The following is a 20491-nucleotide window of genomic DNA, read 5'->3' on the forward strand; positions in this document are numbered from 1 at the left end:
GCAGTGTGGACACTTGCTAGTTTGAGTGTTGTGTTGCATACTGTATATCTAGTGTGCATACACTTTCAGCTGCTTATAGTACATATATGTTGAATTGTACATTTATTAGTCTAGCAAGGATGTGCAAATTTACACATGCTAATACCTAAATGTTTATGCATTGCTCTAAATAAACGGCTTATTTGCAATTTTTGCATGAACTTGTAGACAGAAAGCACATAAAGAAATTCTTAATTCATTAAAATTATGTAAAACAATTTAATTTTAAATATCTAGTCCAAACTTGTAAGTATATTCATCCATATTTCATAATGGTACAGTTGATCAGTAAAAAGTATGCAGTTGTTTTATGCACATTTAAAATTATACTTCTTCAGTAGACAAATACTTATTCAAAGGGAGCCACATAATTGTGTTCTGAATTATAGTACAAGTCACATAGGTCATGTATGCGCATTTACTCGTTTTAAATTAAATCTAAATTGTTCTTTTAAAATTTTACACTAATTTTGTTTAACCAAATTCTATTCAATCCTAATTATTGAATGCTCTGCATATTAAGTGTCACCAAGAAACTTCCAGCCAAAAATCATATATCACTGTGGACTTTTATAATGGTGGCCCTGTACTGAACTTGGGTCAGAATAAGAGTGCATCAAGTGGAATCGTCACAGTCGAGGGTATTACGAATATGCTTATCAATATGCGTATCTTTCATTGTAACCTCACAGCACGCAACATTTAATCTGGATTGTTCTGGATCACACCTTTAGGTTCATTTTGTCCAAAAATATCTCCATACTTTAACATTGATTTCTCCATATGCACTTATCAGGGCATCAAAATAATGACCTTCAAAAGGAATATGGATGTATTTGAATCCAAATGAAGTGAATACTTGCCCCACAAAGGTATGTAGAATCAAATTATAAAAAAATGACACCCATTACTGAAATAGTCGGTGTTGAATACCTACATGACCCGTGTGACTTATACTATAGTCTTGGTCACCAGGTCATTTGGTGCATTCATAAAAGGCATGACTAACATCTTGATGTTGAAACCTCAGTCTGGTTTTGTAAGTTTGTATTTTGCGTTATTTACATGGCACCCTTTTGAATTTAGAAAAATGTAATTACTGTAATTCCAAGGCAGAGAGTAAAATACGTTATTTATTGAATTCTTATCTAGAGTTCAGTATGTACAGAGTGCAGTGAAGAGTTAGTTATAGGTGACATCCCAGCCTTGACAAAAAGAAATGTTTGAAGATGAAATATGGCTTTTTATTTATGCAGATTGGAATAAAATGAATGTGTTATTTACAACTTGACAAGTCATTCGGTATATCGGATTGTTATAAACAGGGTTGTCACTCAGCTGGTTACATGCAGATTGCAAAGTAGTGAGAGGCTCTTTTGATTGAAGTTAGATTTTAACCAAATTTTTGGAAAATCTCAACATATTGAAAAGACTGATGTCAGGGCACTTACAGAGTTTTTAGAATTGTTCAAGTCAAGAGGGGATGTAAACTGCTGCTTACTCACAATACAATAAATGAAATAATCAAGATCTCTTATATCCAGTGAGAGCAGATGTAAATAAGTTTCTAGAGTTTCTTATTAAATACTGTTGAAGTTAATTAAAGGCAGCTTATAATATTTTTTGTTAAATGTATGGTCATACAGCTGGATTCATCTCTTCATTACAATTATGTAAAATTTAATACAGTGATCTCCCTTTGCAAGGTGCCCTACCTTCTATTAACTTGATGGCCAGATATCTATACATGTAGTTTCAAAAGATTCGAAATTTAATTGGAGTTTAATGCTGCCATTAGTTGTTATCATAAGCATAAGCTTGTTCTTGCCAACAGGAAACATTATGGCACGGTAAATGTGTTCAAATCACTGTGGAAAATAGAACAATTGATCGGATTTTGTTGCTTTTATTCAAATTTGATACTGACTTCCTTTGTTTTTATTGAAGTTTGTAGTCAGCTTGCTTTGAAGGTGCATGTGTTATTGAAGACACTGCTAAAGGCTATCTTTGGGGGACTAAACAAATGCCCATTTGGTATTGTGGCTGCATCCTCAAATAATTGTAGAACATTCATTGGGACATACCTTTTTGTTCATTTGCTTAGTATTTATATGGAATGATCGGTGCTTCAGATGTAATTAGTTTTCTTTGAAGTTTCAGCAAAACTATTTTTTCAAATACATTTTTCAGATAAAAGAATTAGCCATTGTTTGGTTGATTTTAGTCATTCCTGTTGCTGCTTTCAAAAGTGGCAGATTGTACTTAGTCTGGTAGTATGACTATCAGAGTTCTATCACAGCATAGCCATAAGTACTAAGGCCTGACATTAGGATAAGCAGATTATGCTATGCCAAAGCACTGTTAAGATGGTTTGTCAATATGAAGGAAGCATTTTTTATGTACAGTAACTAGATTTCAGTGCATTTTATATCCAAGTTTAACGCTTTCCTTTCATGGTGCCTAAGCCTTTGAATTTCTTCATTTCAAAACCAATATTTTATGTACGAGTTTTAACAGACAAAATTGTTGGCGCCAAAAAAATCAGATGGGACATTTTGTCACTAATAAAGGGAAAATTTGCAATTTGCAACATTGGCGATCCCTGCATGAATGCTTTTTGATTACCAACTTTGTGTCTCACCTAAACTTGGAAGACTTTGTGATGTTATCTTCACAACAGACAAAATAATTAAATTTCCTCATGCAAAGAAAATCTTGTGTAGAATAAATCTGAGTATGGGGATAAGGATGAAAACCAATAAAATCTATCACATTGTACTTCCTGCAGATGCAAAAGACTGCTGAGGCCACAGGTACTTGTTTTGTTATTTGCAGAAACTTTTATGTACAATATTTCAGAGCTCAGTTATTATTTTTTGGATACATGGTTTTGTAGCATTTTATCTGTAAGGCTAAATTGATTGATAAAAGAAATGAAAATTGCACTCTGCCTTTTAATTATCTTTATTTTAATTATGTTCAGTATTCTACCCTTTCTACTTTTAATTTTGAGATACCACTGTAAAGGAGACTGACCATTATTCCAACTGTTTTTGATATCCAACTTGCACATCTGACTCACATTCATCGTCATTTTCAGGTTCAGAATCACTCACTGGTATCTCCATTAACACTTTCCCAGCTCCAGTAATCCGATATACATCATAAAAATTATTGTCATCATCACTAGCATTTGCCAGTATTTGCCAAATGAAATTGCAATCTGAAGATGAACCATTCTGGGAATTTTGAGTTTTCTAGGTAGCCCATATTTTGAACATGCATATATAAAACATTTTTGATGAAAGGTTCTAATTATGCCATAATGCATATTCCAGGGCAATGCTTCTTCCAGGGCACAATGTGCCAATGAGATTTAGTTTAACAACCACTCATTTCATGCTTGATGAACCCAGATTTGTAAACAGTTGCCTACCTGAAAAACAGATGTCGTAATAATAATGGTTAAATAAAAATGTTGTACTTCGCCAAGCGCATTTTCATAAGCAGGACTTTCAACTAATCTGCAGGAGTCCTCGCGTATCACTGTTGTCCAAGTGTGCGAATTTTTTGCACAATTCATGCAATTATGCACCCTGACAGATCCTCTCTTTAAGTTCTTTACATATCAGATAATGACTTTTGTGTGATTTTTCTCTGTTGCTTTGCCAGTACTGCCTGTTCATCATTCAGGGAATAAGCTACATTCAGACATGATTTTTTTCCATTTTAAAAGCAGACTTCGACTTTTCTCCTGACTTGAATCAGATTTGTCTTGACATAGTCCATTTTTTAATATCGTCTCCGATCCAGTTTTTAAGAAATGGTCTTTCAGGTCCATTCCTTAATGACCCTTGTAAATTATTCGTTCCATATATTAGTTAGCACATGACTCTCGTAAAGAGTATTCTGATTGGTCAAAGGTTTAAATTCATCCATTGAATCTTTGTGTAATGGAAACTGATGGCAATGCAAAAAACATGGCGTCCTGAGTTGAGAGAGACCATAACTGCCAAAAGCTGTTTCAAATCAAGACTGTAGTACTACTGAGCCATTGATTGTCCAATTACATCTGCAGTATCATCAAACCAAGCTATACAGAAGTACATTTGTTTCATAACTTTGTTTATTATATGCTCATTTTTTTCCCCGTTAACTTTACATTGTCAGAATCGTGCAATATTACCCAATTCTGAACCCGCGTGCCAATACACATATAGCATTCACATGCATAAAGGAACTAATTTCTGTTGTAAACAAACACTGGACGCAGATGCCAGCACTTTTGATTTGTAAACAAATCATGTACACTTGATTAAGAAGCGCTTTACGTTGTGGTTGTTTAAATTTGTTTCTGAATGAACTAAAACAGATGTTTCATGGACTGCCACATGTCAGCTGCTTTGGCACATTCCGCGTTGCTACAATGTTTCGGATTTAGGCTAGCTACAGTATACAACAGACACAAGAAAATGTCCTTACAAATAACATACAAGTGACAAGTCATATAGGACACACGGTACTAATTATACGGAAGAACTGTGAACCAGTCTAGAAATGGGTGAAGAAATGATAGAGTATTTACAGGTTTGGTGGTCCATAATTGGTTAATAATGAAAATTAAAATTTTAGGAAAAATATCTTTTGAGAGCTTGTCCTATATGTAATGTAAAAAAAATATTGACAAATTTCTACTGATGCAATTTTAGCATTTTTACAGGCTTGACTCGGGAGTACTCAATACTGAAAGTAGCACCTGATTCATTTGGTACAGAATCAATAACACGTGTTTCATGCACATGTACGTAAACAAATTGCCGCGGGTCATATGGTGTTCTCCACACATAAGCTTGCACCAAGGTTAGATGTGCACGAAAAATTATAGGTGTCATTATCAGCACCCATAAATTTTAAGTTATGGAATTTTGAATATGACAGTGTTTCCATATGTTTACCATTGGAGTGGAATTAGTACCGTGAGTCCTATATGCGACCTATACCATAATAGGAGTTTGTTGTTTCCATGGTTACCACGTGCATCCAGGGTATCAGTTTGGTGGTTTTTACATATGACAGTGATAATGGAGTCTTTTTATCATGGTTTGCATGTGATTTTGGAGAAAAATTCTATACAAAAGACAGATGGGGATGGTTTTATACACTGGAGAGTGGAAGTATATAGCTCAGGCTATAGGGAAAAGAGCACAGTATGGCCTGATGGCAGAATTTCATATGATGGTACCCATAGATTGGCCTGTATGGTTAAATACCATTTAACACATGCAATAATTCCCCAAAATGGGGTGGGGTGGGGTAGATTTTATATGTAAGCCACTTATGTCACAATCACTTATGTATCAGTACTGATCATTTAACTTTAGAGACACACTCAGCAGATCAAAGCAGAGAACATTGTAAAAATAAGGACTGTGCACAAAACTGCACATGCTGCATTGCCTCAACCTGTAAATTGAATTATTATATGTCGAGTCACATTGAATATCAATTATACCGGTCTTATTTCTTATCCTAGAATTAAACTCCTTGACACCTATTCTATGTTCAGCATGTTTCTCATATTGGTACATCACATTTTTGGGCAAACAGTATTGGAACTTTTCTGCATTCCTTTTGTTGAGGGAGCAGGGAGGGACATTTTCACTTAAAATAATAGTTTTCAACCCTTCATTCCCAATATAAGTCTGCAAAAGTCCTATCTGTATTGCATTCTTTACACAGGCAGTTTTTCTTCCCCAACCTCCCTTCATACAGTTGAAACATTCTTGATGTATAACTGCATGGTGAACATACTGCTCTCTCCCACCAAACCAGATCTCTTTTTTCTTCATGTACCAAGTCCCATGATAGAAAACCTTTATACTCAGGGTGTTGCAACTTGTGGTCTCAGAACACATTATTCCAGATCTCAGCATTTGATTACTGCGTGCACTAAGTGATATGGGTTTTCTTCACCATATATGTTGTTGTGAATAAATGAAAACAAGCTTCATGTCAGAAATATGGTTTCATATTTGAAACAAAAGCTATTTATTAAACCTACATTGCTCTGTTCTTACCATCAAGTAATAGTAAGGAATCATTTAGCTGTAAATTAGAGCTTGCTATTTGGTTTGCCAATTCAAGGTGTATTACCTCCCCTTTGACTGTAATTGAGTGATTGCAATGTTTGCTTTGTTTCTCTTTTGTTCAATAATGTATGCATTTTTTCAGCTTTATATTAAAAAGTAAGTAATTTAACACTGCTTATAGTGGAAAGTAGCCACAGTAATGATTTTGAGACTTTTTCTTAACTTTTTATGAGCTTTGGGGAAATGTAGGTATATGTTTATGTATTAGACAACTTCAATATGCAATTCAATTCTATTACTTAAATTTAACAAGTAGTGTATTCAGTGACAATTTTTATCAGTGTCTGCATATTGCATAGAGACATGAACTTGTCTTGGCATAACAAAGTTTTTCACACATTTCTCCACCTCCAGCATACTTAATAGCTTGAGTCATAACAGTTTGTGCATACACTTTCTGTCTCCAACATCAATGTCAGCATTATAGGAACTTTGGATAGCTTTTTCAAATTTGTCTCTTGCTGTCCTTATGTAACATACCTCATGCTGATGTGTTATTTGGGTTGATACACATTCCCCCCACCCCCGTTGTGGGGAACATTACCAGGCTTGAAGAAATTACTCTGTCTATTCTTTGCTTATTCACCCTTCCCCATAGTTTTATACTAAAAAGTAGCACTATGTTATTTAATTATTCAGTATAATAAAGCTTATGGAACTCTTCCTTGGCTTTTATACCTTTTTATTAACATTTGGGGGTCATGAATCACATGTGATGATAGTTTAAATAAGTTTGGAATGTCAGCATCTCTTGATGCTTCATGGGTGTGTGTATATGTTTTAGTCACAAAAGGGCAATGGCCTCTTATCATTTTGACCTGTCATGTGGCACACTTATTTGTTTTGTTTGATTGATGTGAATAGGGATGCACTGTATCTTATTTCTGTGAGAGTCAGCAAGAAAAGAAATGCAATTTTGAAATTTAAAACATTTAAAACTTGTCTTATAGCCAGTGAGAGATGAAAAAACAATGCGTCATGTAATTTGATACCCTGTGATGTCATACTTGCTGATGTCAGCATGCTTGTGTTTCTTTTGTGTAGCATGCATGCCATAGAAAGATAACATGAAGATACAAAGGCAGAAAACAATTATTTTAATAACAAGAATAAGCCATTAATAAGTACAATACAACACAGCAACATGTGATGCGGATGCAATTTAACTATAGATATTGGTATCATAAAATGCTATCGCACTATTATCCATGCACAAGCATGGCCAATTCTTTCTTACAATTATGCTCTAATATCAAGGAGTAAAATACAACTTTTTCAAAAAAAATTAAATCTGGTTATAGGACACACGGTACTAATTATACGGAAGAACTGTGGACCAGTCTAGAAATGGGTGAAGAAATGATAGAGTATTTACAGGTTTGGTGGTCCATAATTGGTTAATAATGAAAATTAAAATTTTAGGAAAAATATCTTTTGAGAGCTTGTCCTATATGTAATGTAAAAAAAATATTGACAAATTTCTACTGATGCAATTTTAGCATTTTTACAGGCTTGACTCAGGAGTACTCAATACTGAAAGTAGCACCTGATTCATTTGGTGCAGAATCAATAACACGTGTTTCATGCACATGTATGTAAACAAATTGCCGTGGGTCATATGGTGTTCTCCACACATAAGCTTGCACCAAGGTTAGATGTGCACGAAAAATTATAGGTGTCATTATCAGCACCCATAAATTTTAAGTTATGGAATTTTGAATATGACAGTGTTTCCATATGTTTACCATTGGAGTGGAATTAGTACCGTGAGTCCTATACTGTCTTCATTGGCTGGCGATAAGAATGGCAAAAACAATATACTTACAGTTTTACATCCTGAATTTCCTCAAAATGTACTTTCTTAGTTCTGCAAATCCAAATTACATGAGGCATGTCATAGGTTCTCAATCTTGATTACACATTTCGAAATTGTACTGTAATTTCGATGACAAGTGCAATTACATCCTCCTTACTGCACTCAAAATGAAATAAGCATTAAATTTCACTTTGTCACCCACATCAAAATGACATACTTAGTTTGATGTCTCCATGCATCTCGGAGATTCTTCTGGGCCAAGTTACAAACTTCCTCCAGCTTCTTGCAGAGATGGGCAACATACTAATATGTTGTACTTACTTCCTTGATGCATTTTTACCCATCCACAACTGTTTTAATACAGCCCTCTGTCTGCTTACTCTCCTTCCATAAACAAATTCAAAATGTGAAAAATTATCGTGGAGAGGTTTCATTCCCAATCCTTGGGTCGACCTTCATAAAGCTTTCTCAGAGCTTGCTTCAGGTCCATTTAAAATGCTCTACTAGACCATTGCACTGTGGATGATACAGGGTGGTAGTCAGATGTCTGATGGACAGTAACCTGTTTACCTCATTCATCTTCAGGAACACTATCTCTCAACCAGACTCCTAAAAAGGCCACAGCCACTGTAACTGAGTCAATGTTTTTTAACTCAACAGCCTCCGGGTATCAAATGGTGTAATCAGCTATCGTTAATACATAATGACTTCACTCTCTGACACCAGCTTTATCAGACCAATCAGATCCATCACCACCCTCAAGAAAGGCTCATCAATCTATCTGGGGTGGTTCCTAGTGACACAGGGCAATGGGAAGTCTTAGGTGCCACCCACTGACACTTGCCACATGACACAGAACCTCTGCACATCCCCATGCACACTTGGCCAATAAAACTCCCTCACAAGCCCATCTCCGGTTTTTGCCATGTCCATGTGGCTTCCAAGTAGACCCTCTTCTGCTTGCTTAGCTCTTGGCACAATACCTGTTTAAACTATCTAACCCTTTCCAGGCTTACTGCTTCAAGATATCATGTTTAACCATAAACTTCACTTTGCCGTATGGTCATTTCCCTATGACCCATCTTTTGCATACCTGTGTACCTTGTTGAGAGACAAATCTTCCTTTTGAAGTTTTTCCAACTTGCCAGATAACAAATTATGGGTGAAGTCATGGGTCTCGGCAGCTTTGACTCTGACTTTCGCTGCATAGATCTGGTCTCAACAGACCGCACATGCACATGAGACAACCCCGACAAGCATGCTGCTTCAGTTCGTCCTTTCACACATGGCGAGTGTAGGTCAATGCAAATGACCAGGAAGCAAATCTTTAGTTCTGTTAGCAAATTGCACTTCTGCCATCTCACCTGTGTTGTCTCCAAACTTGACATATTTGCTATCTATGAAGACCAGATAACTACAGCCAGTATCATACAGTTTGGTTACCGACTGACCATTTACTGCAGCTTCTGCTGTGTTCATTGACTCTACTGTCTTTCGCCTGTTAACAGTATTCAGAGTTACTGCATTAATCATCGGACGATACTTCTACAGTCCCTAACAACGTGGCCTGGCTTGTTGCAGCCGAAACATGAGATCTCCTTTATGCCTAAGGGTACCCTTATCTGTCCATGGGTCTTCCCTATCCCATGGAAGTGATTAAGGCTGGGATTAATGGCCCCTGGCCTCCCACCATTCTGACCATTTCGTCTTTGGGGTGCCCCCTAAGTGGCCTCACTTGGTTTGCTGAAGCCAGGTCAGTCCCTTGCATCCCAGTTGGTTGGACATAAATGTGCACTCGGGTATTGTTTGGCCATCATGCTGATGTCTTCCTAGGTCGAGAACTCATTCTGCTAGGAACACAAATATTTTTGATAGGTAATTAAAACATCTTCTTTCAACATCTCTTTGTATATGCAGTCATACATTAATGCTGTACCCATCCAAAAAGTACAGTGTCAAAAAATTAAGTTCTCTAACCATTCTAGTATTAATGGCCTACTCAAAATAGTTCAATATGTATTGACCTGCCTGGGGATGGCCGTACCTATGGATTCACTTAAAAAAGACTATCCCTTGCACAAGCAGTCAGTATCAACATCTTATTGTACAATAGTCACTTCCCTTGCTTAAAGGTCAAGGATGTTACTAATGAAAATGTGGTAAGGCTTTTATATCATTTACTGTTTTTAATACACCCCAGCTTCCAGCTTCGGGGTGAGGGATTTAATATGCAGTTAAAAATATCATTGGTATTTAATATGGAAGCTACTCTGGATTTATTCATGTTATTGATAATAATTGTTTCTTAGTTCAAAGATTGTAGTAAAAGAAATTATTTATGATGTATATCAAGAAAATGTCATGCACAGTTACTGTTCTGAGATCTCAATGGAAGTAAATATTTTGGTACTTTTATTCTAGCATCAGTATTGATATTCGTATCACTGCTACAAAAATATCAGTACACTGTATATAAGTGAATCATTTCATCCCCTATTTGCCACTATGTTTGCAAAGTAATTTTTCTCTTGTGATTTTTAATGAATATTTTTCCCATCATTTCTTATGATGTTGTGGTTTTCTTCACAGATGAAAATCCTGAGAAGTTGAAGGCACTTGTACAGATTATGGTGAATGTTGGAGACAGACAGGACATTTTACAGTATGCAAAGAAGGAATGGAAATCAGATACCCCTAAAGCAGTACAAATGAGATTGGTACGGTTTTTACTGTAATTGTTATACCTATACATTTTAAAAAAAGTGCCACAGCTTTTTTGATACACACCTTCTGTAAATCCATCCTTCTGTCTTGTTATGAGTCTGTGGTCTTAAAATAAGTGTTGTTGAGATAAATAATAATGTGGAAGATTGTCAAATGTAAATATTGAACAAATTTAAGGCATTCTGCATGGTTGTGTTCAGGTATCCTATTAACTGATCATTCTTGTGAGAATACAATATAAAAACAAAATTTTTGTCATTATAGAGAAAAAACAATTCAGTCATATGGAAATGATGCATCAGTCATCTAACCGTAATGTAGATCAAATACGTTTAATTATTTAAATGCAGTTAACTTTTTGTGATTATTGGAGCATTTTGGCTATTGAGACCCACAAAAAAATAAAACATTCAAACCAATTTGTTTCAATAGTATTTAGCCAATTTCTTTATTTTGTATACTGCTTTGCAGCTAAAATGGATTTAGTGGAAGACATAGGATTGATTCCTCATCTCTCTTGAATGATCAATCAATCAATTGATCAGTAAAATGATCCGTCTCAAATTTACATTTTTCTAACATGATGTAATGACTTTACATTAATGAAAGACTTATCACTAGTAGTAATACAGTAAGTGTGGTCTCTCCATTTATCGCAAATTGGTTTAGTGCTCTCTACTGCCTATTTTGGAATCCTCTATTTAACATTTGTTAAATAGTATTTGCTTCACTGTTTTTTTCTTTGTATTTTTACAAAGATGAGTGAACTTAGAATACAACCTTGACCTTACAGTCTATCTCAAATTCTACAGCGTAGCATTGTCCCATTTGTTTCTGACCTACATAGTTGCATTTTAAAGCTAAATCTTCAGTAACATAATATCATGTGCTATATCTCCATATTTTATTTATACTGGTTTTCACTGATCGAATCAACGCTTGTTGTACAAGTAAGAAAAAATTAAACAAACAAAAGAGAAAATTTCAAATTGTGTCATAGAGTGACACATTTCCTCAGCCATTGTTTCCTTCTGGTTTTTTTTTTTTTTTTGTCTCCTGCTTCCTCTCATAATTTTCCTGCCTAGTAGAAGGTAATTTTGGTTGGACTTTTTTGTACTCATATGTATGGTGTGCATGTTTGGTTTGGGGTGGTCTTGTTCTAATCTCAACATTGACTTCATACAAATTAAGGTGCTGCATGTTTTGCTTTCCCTCATCCACAGAATGCTGCTCTTTGTATGTGGTCATAGCTTGATCTCAGGTTTGAATCAATTTGTAAAAGTTTTTAGGAGGCATGGAGCCACAAATTTGGATTTCAGTTTCCACAGTATACCTGGTACATGTATTCATTTTTTCGTGGATTGTCTTGTTTGGGGACATACCTGATATAGTTTTCTTCCATATTGGAGAGAACGATATCAATGTACTGTCAGTTCACTGTTTTTGCATACACTCTTATGTGTAGTGTGCATTACGTGTTGGTGGGGTAATATTTTTCCCAGTACATGATCTTGCTATGTGTCATGGCAACACTATATGTGCATCACTGCCTGCATTAACTATTATTTTGTTATAGTTGTTGTAATGGTGGTGTGCACCATAAGAACTGGGGCAACTCTTGGTTGTTTCATTGAATTTTGTCTCATGTAAAGCTTTTCTTGATCATAAATGAGAGAAAATAAAATAGATATATCCATTTATACATGATCACAACAGCAGACAAAAAAAATCAGTTAAAGAATATATTCTGAGTATTAAAATTGAAGTCTGTATTCAATATGGTTGCATTTTTATATAACCATTTTCAGGAGAAAAACGAGGATTTTTTCACAACCATAATTAAAAGCTTTATTCAAGTTTTGTATAAAATTGTGGTTCTGTTCAGTATATGTGTGTTTTTTTGTAGAAATATTGATAGTATTATTTATGTTTTTTTGTTGTTGTTTTCCGAGTATTTATGTATTGTTTGTCCATCTAGCATGCCCCTGGTTTTCTTTGGCTCCTCTGCAGGCCTGTCTGTTTTACATGAGCCACGTAGCTTAGTCTTGCAATCTCAAGACCACTTACTGCATGGTTCCCCATCCCTATCTGTATTTACTTACTGTACTTACTAGCTTAAGTCCATATAAGTATTGTAATATAGTACAGTAAAAACTGCTATGAGTGACCTCTGCTATGAGCGACCACCTGCCATTTCTGACCACAATTGTAATGCACAGATTGATTTTATTATATAAACACTGTTGTGAGCAACCACCTGCTGAACGCGAACAGCGACCGCGATACCTTTGCACAATATGCATTTCGACACTGCTATGAATGACTGCATCGCAAAAACGTGGATAAACTAAACTCCACTGACCCTTATTTAATCCCCATAAAAATGACCACTCATGCCATTCTAAATTTAAAAAAAAAAATAGACTGGCTACCGATGTTTGAATTTTTTTTAGCTATGTCTATTGTGTTTTATTGTTTCTGTTGTAAACCAGACTAAAGTATATGAAGATTATTTCCTAGTCTGGTTCCCTGCTTCATATGCTCCCTGTGTTGTTCTCCACTGTTTGTATAGGGGTGAGCAACACAGGGAGCATAAAAAGCAGGGAACCAGACTAATTATTCTCGCACTTAAGCTTGCTTCCCGGCCTTATCGTAGGACCAGGCATCCCTATCAACAACCATATTGCGAGAACAGACACCACTGACCTATATGTAATCATTTGTTACAACGACCGCTTGATTTGTAATGATTTTTCTGATAAAAATAAACATAAATGGAATATTTTAAAAAAAGGATTGTTGCTACCGGTGATAGATGTTACAGTCTGTAAACCAGGCTAATGCACGTCACAAATTGCTATTGTAGTGACAAAGTTGACGTAGTGGTTGCGTGTTTTGTTTGTCTGTAGAGTTAATCCTTATTGCCAGGGATGAATAAGGTCATTGTCTATTAAACCAGCAAGAGAGAATCGTTTGCGGGATTCTGTTGATAGTGTTCAAGATTTGTGATGTTTGTTGTATTTCCCCACCGATGTTAAGTGATTACATCCCAATCACAAAGCTGTCATCTATTCAATGAAGCCATTGAATTTTCTCTGAGTAAATGGTTCTGTTTCTGGATGAGATGATTGTTTCTTTTTATTTCATTCATTGTTAGATATGCAATGCACATATATAGATTTTTCATATTTTCCCACAGCCCAGTCAAAACTGTCTTTATGTTCGATGTTACAATTGAGCACTAATAATTTTAACACCTAGAACCTTAATAACAATGGATGAACCTCTAACTGAAAAGAGACAAATTTTAAGTCTGGGGAAAATAATTATTGTAACTGAAAGAAGTGAAAAGAGCAGACCACTCACAAAAAAGCAGTTTAAACGTTGGTAACACAAATTTAGGTTGTTAAAAAGAAAAACGAGTAATTCAGAAACGATTTCATATGCTAAAATATGTGATCTTCAAATGTAAATGTGATTTCATGTTTAATGATGTAAGTATATCTTTATTGCTCTATAATTTTGTTTTTAGATGAATGCATACAATATTTTAGCAAGAACTATTAATAAAGAATAGAATATATGTACAGTGATTGTGGTAATTTTTCTTGATAGTGATTAGAAACTGGACCTTGGAAACTGGTCATTTTGTACAAATCTGCTTTGAGAGACTGCTTTTTGTTGGCAGAAGGGGCGGCCTCTCATAAAAGATATTACTGTATTCTCCAATTTTTTTTATAGTACATTAGTATATTTGTGGAACATTAGTTCAAACATTACAAAGTCCTTCTGTTGTTTATAGTTTCCCACCCTTTTTTATGGAATCTGTATGTGGTCTGATTGGTGGGATTTCAGGGAGCCCCTCTATCCTCCCCTTTAGTTTTTTTTTCTTAAAAGTGGAAAAGTACCAGCATTGTGTTTTACCTATATATATATATATATATATATATATATATATTTTTTTTTTTTTAGCAGATTGTATTAGAAAGTGGATATCTTATGTGAAATCTTCTTTGCCTGGTTTACATTTTCAGCATGTAAATAGAGATTCCAGCTCACCCATGTCAATATCCTGTACCTACTCTCTAGTGGAGAGGTCTGCTGGGTCTTTCCTCCTACAGAGTTCTTGATCCAATTACTGTAAGATGTCATCAGTTTTTCCTAACTATTGATCTCTTTTGAATCTAACATTATTAGATTTTCCCCTAAATATTTTCACATTTTCCTTAGTGTAAATATTTTAAATATTGACAACAAATGCTCTGGTGGCCTAACTTGATGCGGGAGGTCACGAGTTTGAACCCCAGTTAAGTCATACCAAAGACTTTTAAAAATGGTACTACCAGCTGTCTTGCTCGGAGCTCAGCATTAGTGTTAGGACTGGTTGGCCTGGTGTCAGGATAATGTTATTGGGTAGGACATGATGCTACATGTCTGTGGCATGATCCCTCAGTGGTAGACATCACTATAGACCACTATGGTGGCCTACATGATTAGAACATCTGCTTCATATGTGGTAGGTCACAGGTTTGAACCCCGGCCGAGTCACTATAAACTGCCACACTGGAGACATCTTATCATTATGACTAAAATTGTTAAAGCTCTGTTTGGCAATAAATTGTATTTTTGCCCACTTTATGGTTGGATGACTACCCTTTCACAGTACATTTCTATTTCCTCATGTTCAGTGTTTTGTGTTACATATAATTGTCTATATTATTTTTGTATTTGTTTTAAAATATTTTGACTGTCTTTGTATACAACATTATCTATTTTTATTGATTCCATACTCCTTTTCTACTCTTTCCATAATTTTGGCTTTTTATACGCATCCCCAAGCTCTTGTATAAAGTTCACTAAATCTTCTTGCCTTTATTTTGATGCCTTACTGGTTCAGTTTCCTGTAATTTGTTTTAGTCTTCTTTTTTTTGTCACTGTTACTAGTTGTATTCATTCTTTAGAATATTATGTATTTCTTGTTCCATAAAGTATTTTAGTTTTTCCCAGTCTTCTTTTATAAACTGGTTTCTGTTTAAACAAACAAGTTGGTTTAGGGGTTCAAATCATATAATGGTCTTGTGAGTCAATAACGATTGAAAATAATCATTAATTCTTTCATTAACTGTATTATTTATCTGGAGACAAATATAAATAAGGAGAGAATAAAAATATATATTCTGAATTTCTTTTTGTCTAAGTTTTTAATCTTTGGAAAGAACTAGAATATTTTGATTTTGTAAAGTTGTTATATACTTCAGTCCTTTTTCTTAGGCCTATTCACAAATTCCTTGTCAAAGCCAATACAGTCATTTGAGGCAGATAAGGGGAGACAACTACTGTGGCATTCGCAGTGTTCTGTGTCAGATTCTGCTGAACAATCTACCTCTCTTCTCTCGGTGGTCATCTAAGGCAGCCATTTTGGAGGGCCTAGAGCAGGCATTTAATGACGAGTCAGTGGGACTGGGGGCATGGAATTTTGCTGGACACAAGTTGTTTGAGGGTCAGAATCTGCTCAAGGCCTTATCTCAGTGCTTGGTCACTCTTTATGATAAGGTAAGTGCAGTTCGGATACTGATATTGCAAAAATGTTGTTCATGTAGAAATGTTGTGTTGCATTCTAAATGCAGTTTTTTATTCAAGATCATTAGACAGCTTTATTTAAATGTGTTGTTTTTGTGAAATTTGTGAAAATTTGGCAAATCCAAATTCTGATTATAAGGTTTAATTATCAGGGTGTATATTCTTTAGGTGTATATTCTTTAAAACAGTTAATTTGTCAGTGGAAAAAAGTTTGTTAAACTGAATACAAAGACTAAATTTGTTTTTGTAAAACACATTTGCCCACAATGGGCACAAAATGTCAGTCAACAAACCTAAGAAATCCAATCAAACTTACAAAAATCTTGAAGTGGCCAAAAAATCAGATCAGATCATCTCCATATACAGAGATGCAGACCAGTGTGAAATTTAAAGAATTATTACAGATTTTTACAGAAAATTTTACATTCCCAGTTCTGTTGGCAAAATGCAGATAATCAGAATTATGAGGGATACATTTTTAAATAGGAGTTTTGAATGTGGACATGGGTAGGGAGAAAAGTACAGTATGATTGGTAAATAGAAGATAGTTTTTCATAATGAAAAATAATGTAGATAACAAGAAACCAGTTGACTAAACTGTAAATAGGTTAAAAATTGCAGCAGATGTGAATAGAAAAAGATGCAGATAATTTGTGAAGAAAAGTAATATACTGTAGTTATTGTTTTGGCAGAAATTGTTGAATGTAATGCTTTGGAATTGCTAGAAGGGATACACCATTTATTGTGATTAAATTGTAATTGTTACTGTGTACAGGTGCTGTATGTATAAGCTCATTGGACAGAGGTTACTTTTAATCAATGTGTTATCCATGTCAAAAGCATAACTTGAAGCTAGGATTCCAGATGAGCTTGGGGCCCTGAGTGGCCAAGTGGTCTAAAGCGCTCTCCGTTATGGATCACTGCCATCTCACTCTGTCTGTGTGGGTTTGAGTCTAGGATTCGGCCAATATGGGTATGTGAGAAAGCTTGCCAGTAGCTTCTCGTGGGTTGGTAGTTCTTCTTGGGGTTTTCCCCGGTTCTTCCTCCACCATTAATACTGGCCGCCATGTATAGCCTATCGTGTACTGAAAAATAGCGTTAAACCCTACTACAACAACAACAACAACCAGATGAGCTTACTTATGAGAGAGCATCTTTGCATCTGATTGGCTAAGTTTTTTTGTTCTGCATAATGGTACTAACAAACCTTCATACAAAAATTGAAGTCTGAAAGTTGGAAAACCTTGTTTAAAAATTCAGAAATCAGTTTAGCTTGTTTAGGATAAGTGATCTTTTTCACAAATATGCTAACAATGTTTGCACTGGAAAATCAAGGTCCAGAAAATAAAAATAAAAATTTACATAAATTTTTTTATTAAAATGCAACGAAATCAGAGATGCTACCATGCCCTGGTATTGTAGAATTCTTCCAGCAGCAGTCAAGAGTCATGCTACCTTTAAATCCCAAGGGAAGACAGATTGTAAACATATTCACTGGTTCACACTTACCCATCAGTTTATCATGTCAATCTTTTAAATTTTTGTCTATGATCTCAGTGGAATACTTTGATGTGTTTGTATGCAGTCATGTTTATGATTGTAATCTGCTTTTGTTTCTGCAGAAACTTCAGAGTGGTTCCAATTGAATTGTCTGCTATAGGGGTGTAGCAGATCTGTCATATATGTACTGCAATGACTGCTTGATTATAAGTCAACCCCACCGCTAGGGGTAAAATTATACACCTTGCAGCATACAGTGCAGTACATGATCAGTCAACTTGATGGTCTTTTCATCTTTAGTAGATCTGCCTGTGGTAGTTCATGCACTTTTATGTGTTGACGATTGGTTGTATTTCCAGTATGCAGATTACAGACAGACATATCGTCTATTTATATGCCTTTCTCATCCATGACAAGATAGCAGAAATACTTTCAAACAGATTACCATTTTGTTGTCACTGTGTTTATGGAAACCTTTTAGGTCTTTTCAGATTGGATCAGAGGCACACCTTTGTTTTGCACTGCATGAATGCTTTAAAAACATCTTAACTCCAATTTCATGTCTTAACTTACCGGTAAACTTGGAAGACATTATGATACTATCTTCAAAAACAAAAGAAACTGTTCTGTTTCCTCGTTTACTCAGCTATAACAAGTCCAAGTGTGAGAGTATGAATGGGTACCAACAAAATATGTCACATTATACTACCTGCAGATGCAGAACAACTGCTGAGACTGCAGGCTTTTGTTTTTGTTGGTAAAAAAGGAAAACTATTGACAACACCCAATATACCCTTATATAAATAAAAAAATTAAAAATTTATGCTAGGTGACAAACTCGTGCTGCTTGAAATCTGCCTCTTCACCAGTTCTGCACTAATTTTATTTATCCTGTCAGCATGTTCAGTCACTGACTAAATTTCTTAGCATAAAAAGAAACTTTTCAAATGTGCTCTTTTGTACTATGTAAGTACTTTGCAGATCATTTAACAGCCATTTTTCCTCGAAGTCTCTCTGTTGCTTTGCCAGTACCTCCTGTGCGTCATGTAGGTTTCATTACTATTGAATGGAATGGAGCAAACAATAATCGCCAATCAGAATTCAAAGTAACATATTTTAATGCGTAACACACAGGAAGTGTAGCCATCAAGTTAGACTCAAGTAGACAAGATATGAATCAACAGAGAAAGCTGGTTTTTAAAGAGTCAGTAAAATGCTTCATTATACATGGGGAACACATTTGGAATGTCTACTTTATGCTGAACTTTCAGTTGAGATAAGATAATTAGCAAGAAATTGGTGAGGTGGGAGGGGGCATTACCAACCACGTCACCTTGTGTTAACCCTGCTAGAGCAGGAGCCATGTATTTATGGATGATGTCTCCTGGCTTTGTATGCACGAACCATATATTTATGGTCAAAAATCACCTAGCTCTGTGTGCAGATACCATATGTTTATGGCACAGGACAGTGACGTCTATGGATGTCCAATCTAGACCAATCATTAATCATGTGCTAATAGTAGCAGGGAGATAGTACATGTAATAGCCCAATAGACCATGGCTCTGCATCATGATAACAGAACATCAGTGAAACAAATATTACAACATGCTTATTTGCTCTGGAAAGTCTGCTGTCAACAGTGGACGTTGCAAACAATATGGTTTCTGTTAAATAGTTGCAGTCTCACAGCTGTCCCTTACCCAGTTGGCACCGATTACTGTATATATTTATGGGATAGTCCAAATTAGAAGTTTGTTATTGCTTTGTGTGGAAGTGTAGAGGTATAAATAGCAATATGCAGAGTTTCCAATTTTGAGAAATAATTTTCTGCAGGAATGTACCACATGTTGATATAAAAGTGCTCTGACACTACCACTTGCTGATATGCAAGTGCTATGACATGGCCATCCCATTCAGTAACAACTCTGCTAAATCAAGCTTAAACTAGCTTGTTTATCAACAAGTCTGTCATGTACAGAGCCTTTTTTTTATATTGGGGGATACATTGTATCATCAACAGTGACAACTGTACAAGCTTGAAAGGGACCAACCATTCATTTTTCAGGGGTGTCAGGTGTTGTCCCCAAGGTATTCCTTTCCTTGCTTATCTGACTTGTTTATAGCACACATCTTACAAATAAAAAATGAAAGTAAAGTTCACACTTCTGCAATTCACAGTGTCATATAAATGTCACTTATGTCATCTGAGACAATGCCATAAAATTCATTACTATTGTCTGATTTTGCATATAAAGTTCTGAAATCCTCCATTGCCATCTAATCATAAATATCACCCAACTCTAATTTTTCATCTTTATTGTCGTACGTAGGTGCTTATGTCAAGAATGAGCTTGGGCTGTGTCATCGTGAATGAGCTATGGCTACTGTAAGTGAAACTTTGCTCATGCAGTCTATACAAGTGACACTGAACAGGTCTCAACTGTGCTCGTAGCACAATTGAGGTCGTAGAGCTCAAATAACCACTCTCTGTTACTTTGCACTACACAAGTATTATATTTGTGGCTAGAGCAACAGATTGTCATATGGCAAAATCATGTGGGTGCTGCCTTTTCAAGCTAAGGGATTATGGTCAAACATGCACTGAACAAGTATTAAAGTTGCAACTTGAGAAAAAGTTGAAGTTTTGATGAAAATGTCATTGACTGTAATACCCTTAGGG

General features: G+C 35.4%; 1 protein-coding gene across 7 annotated transcripts in view; it reads left to right on the top strand.

Moving 5' to 3' along the window:
• The window catches only part of LOC149785206 (uncharacterized), a 144970-nt gene that overhangs the window by 98113 nt on the left and 26366 nt on the right, over positions 1-20491 (top strand). For all 7 annotated transcript variants that reach the window (XM_089979013.1, XM_089979009.1, XM_089979012.1 and 4 more), the window contains 2 exons: positions 10594-10721; positions 16000-16281. In XM_089979013.1, coding sequence (XP_089835139.1) covers positions 10594-10721; positions 16000-16281 — 410 coding nt within the window. The remainder of the gene's footprint in view (positions 1-10593; positions 10722-15999; positions 16282-20491) is intronic.

The sequence above is a fragment of the Sinohyriopsis cumingii genome, chromosome 13, assembly GCF_028554795.1.
Source record: "Sinohyriopsis cumingii isolate HCF-2022 chromosome 13, ASM2855479v2, whole genome shotgun sequence".
NCBI lineage: Eukaryota > Metazoa > Mollusca > Bivalvia > Unionida > Unionidae > Sinohyriopsis > Sinohyriopsis cumingii.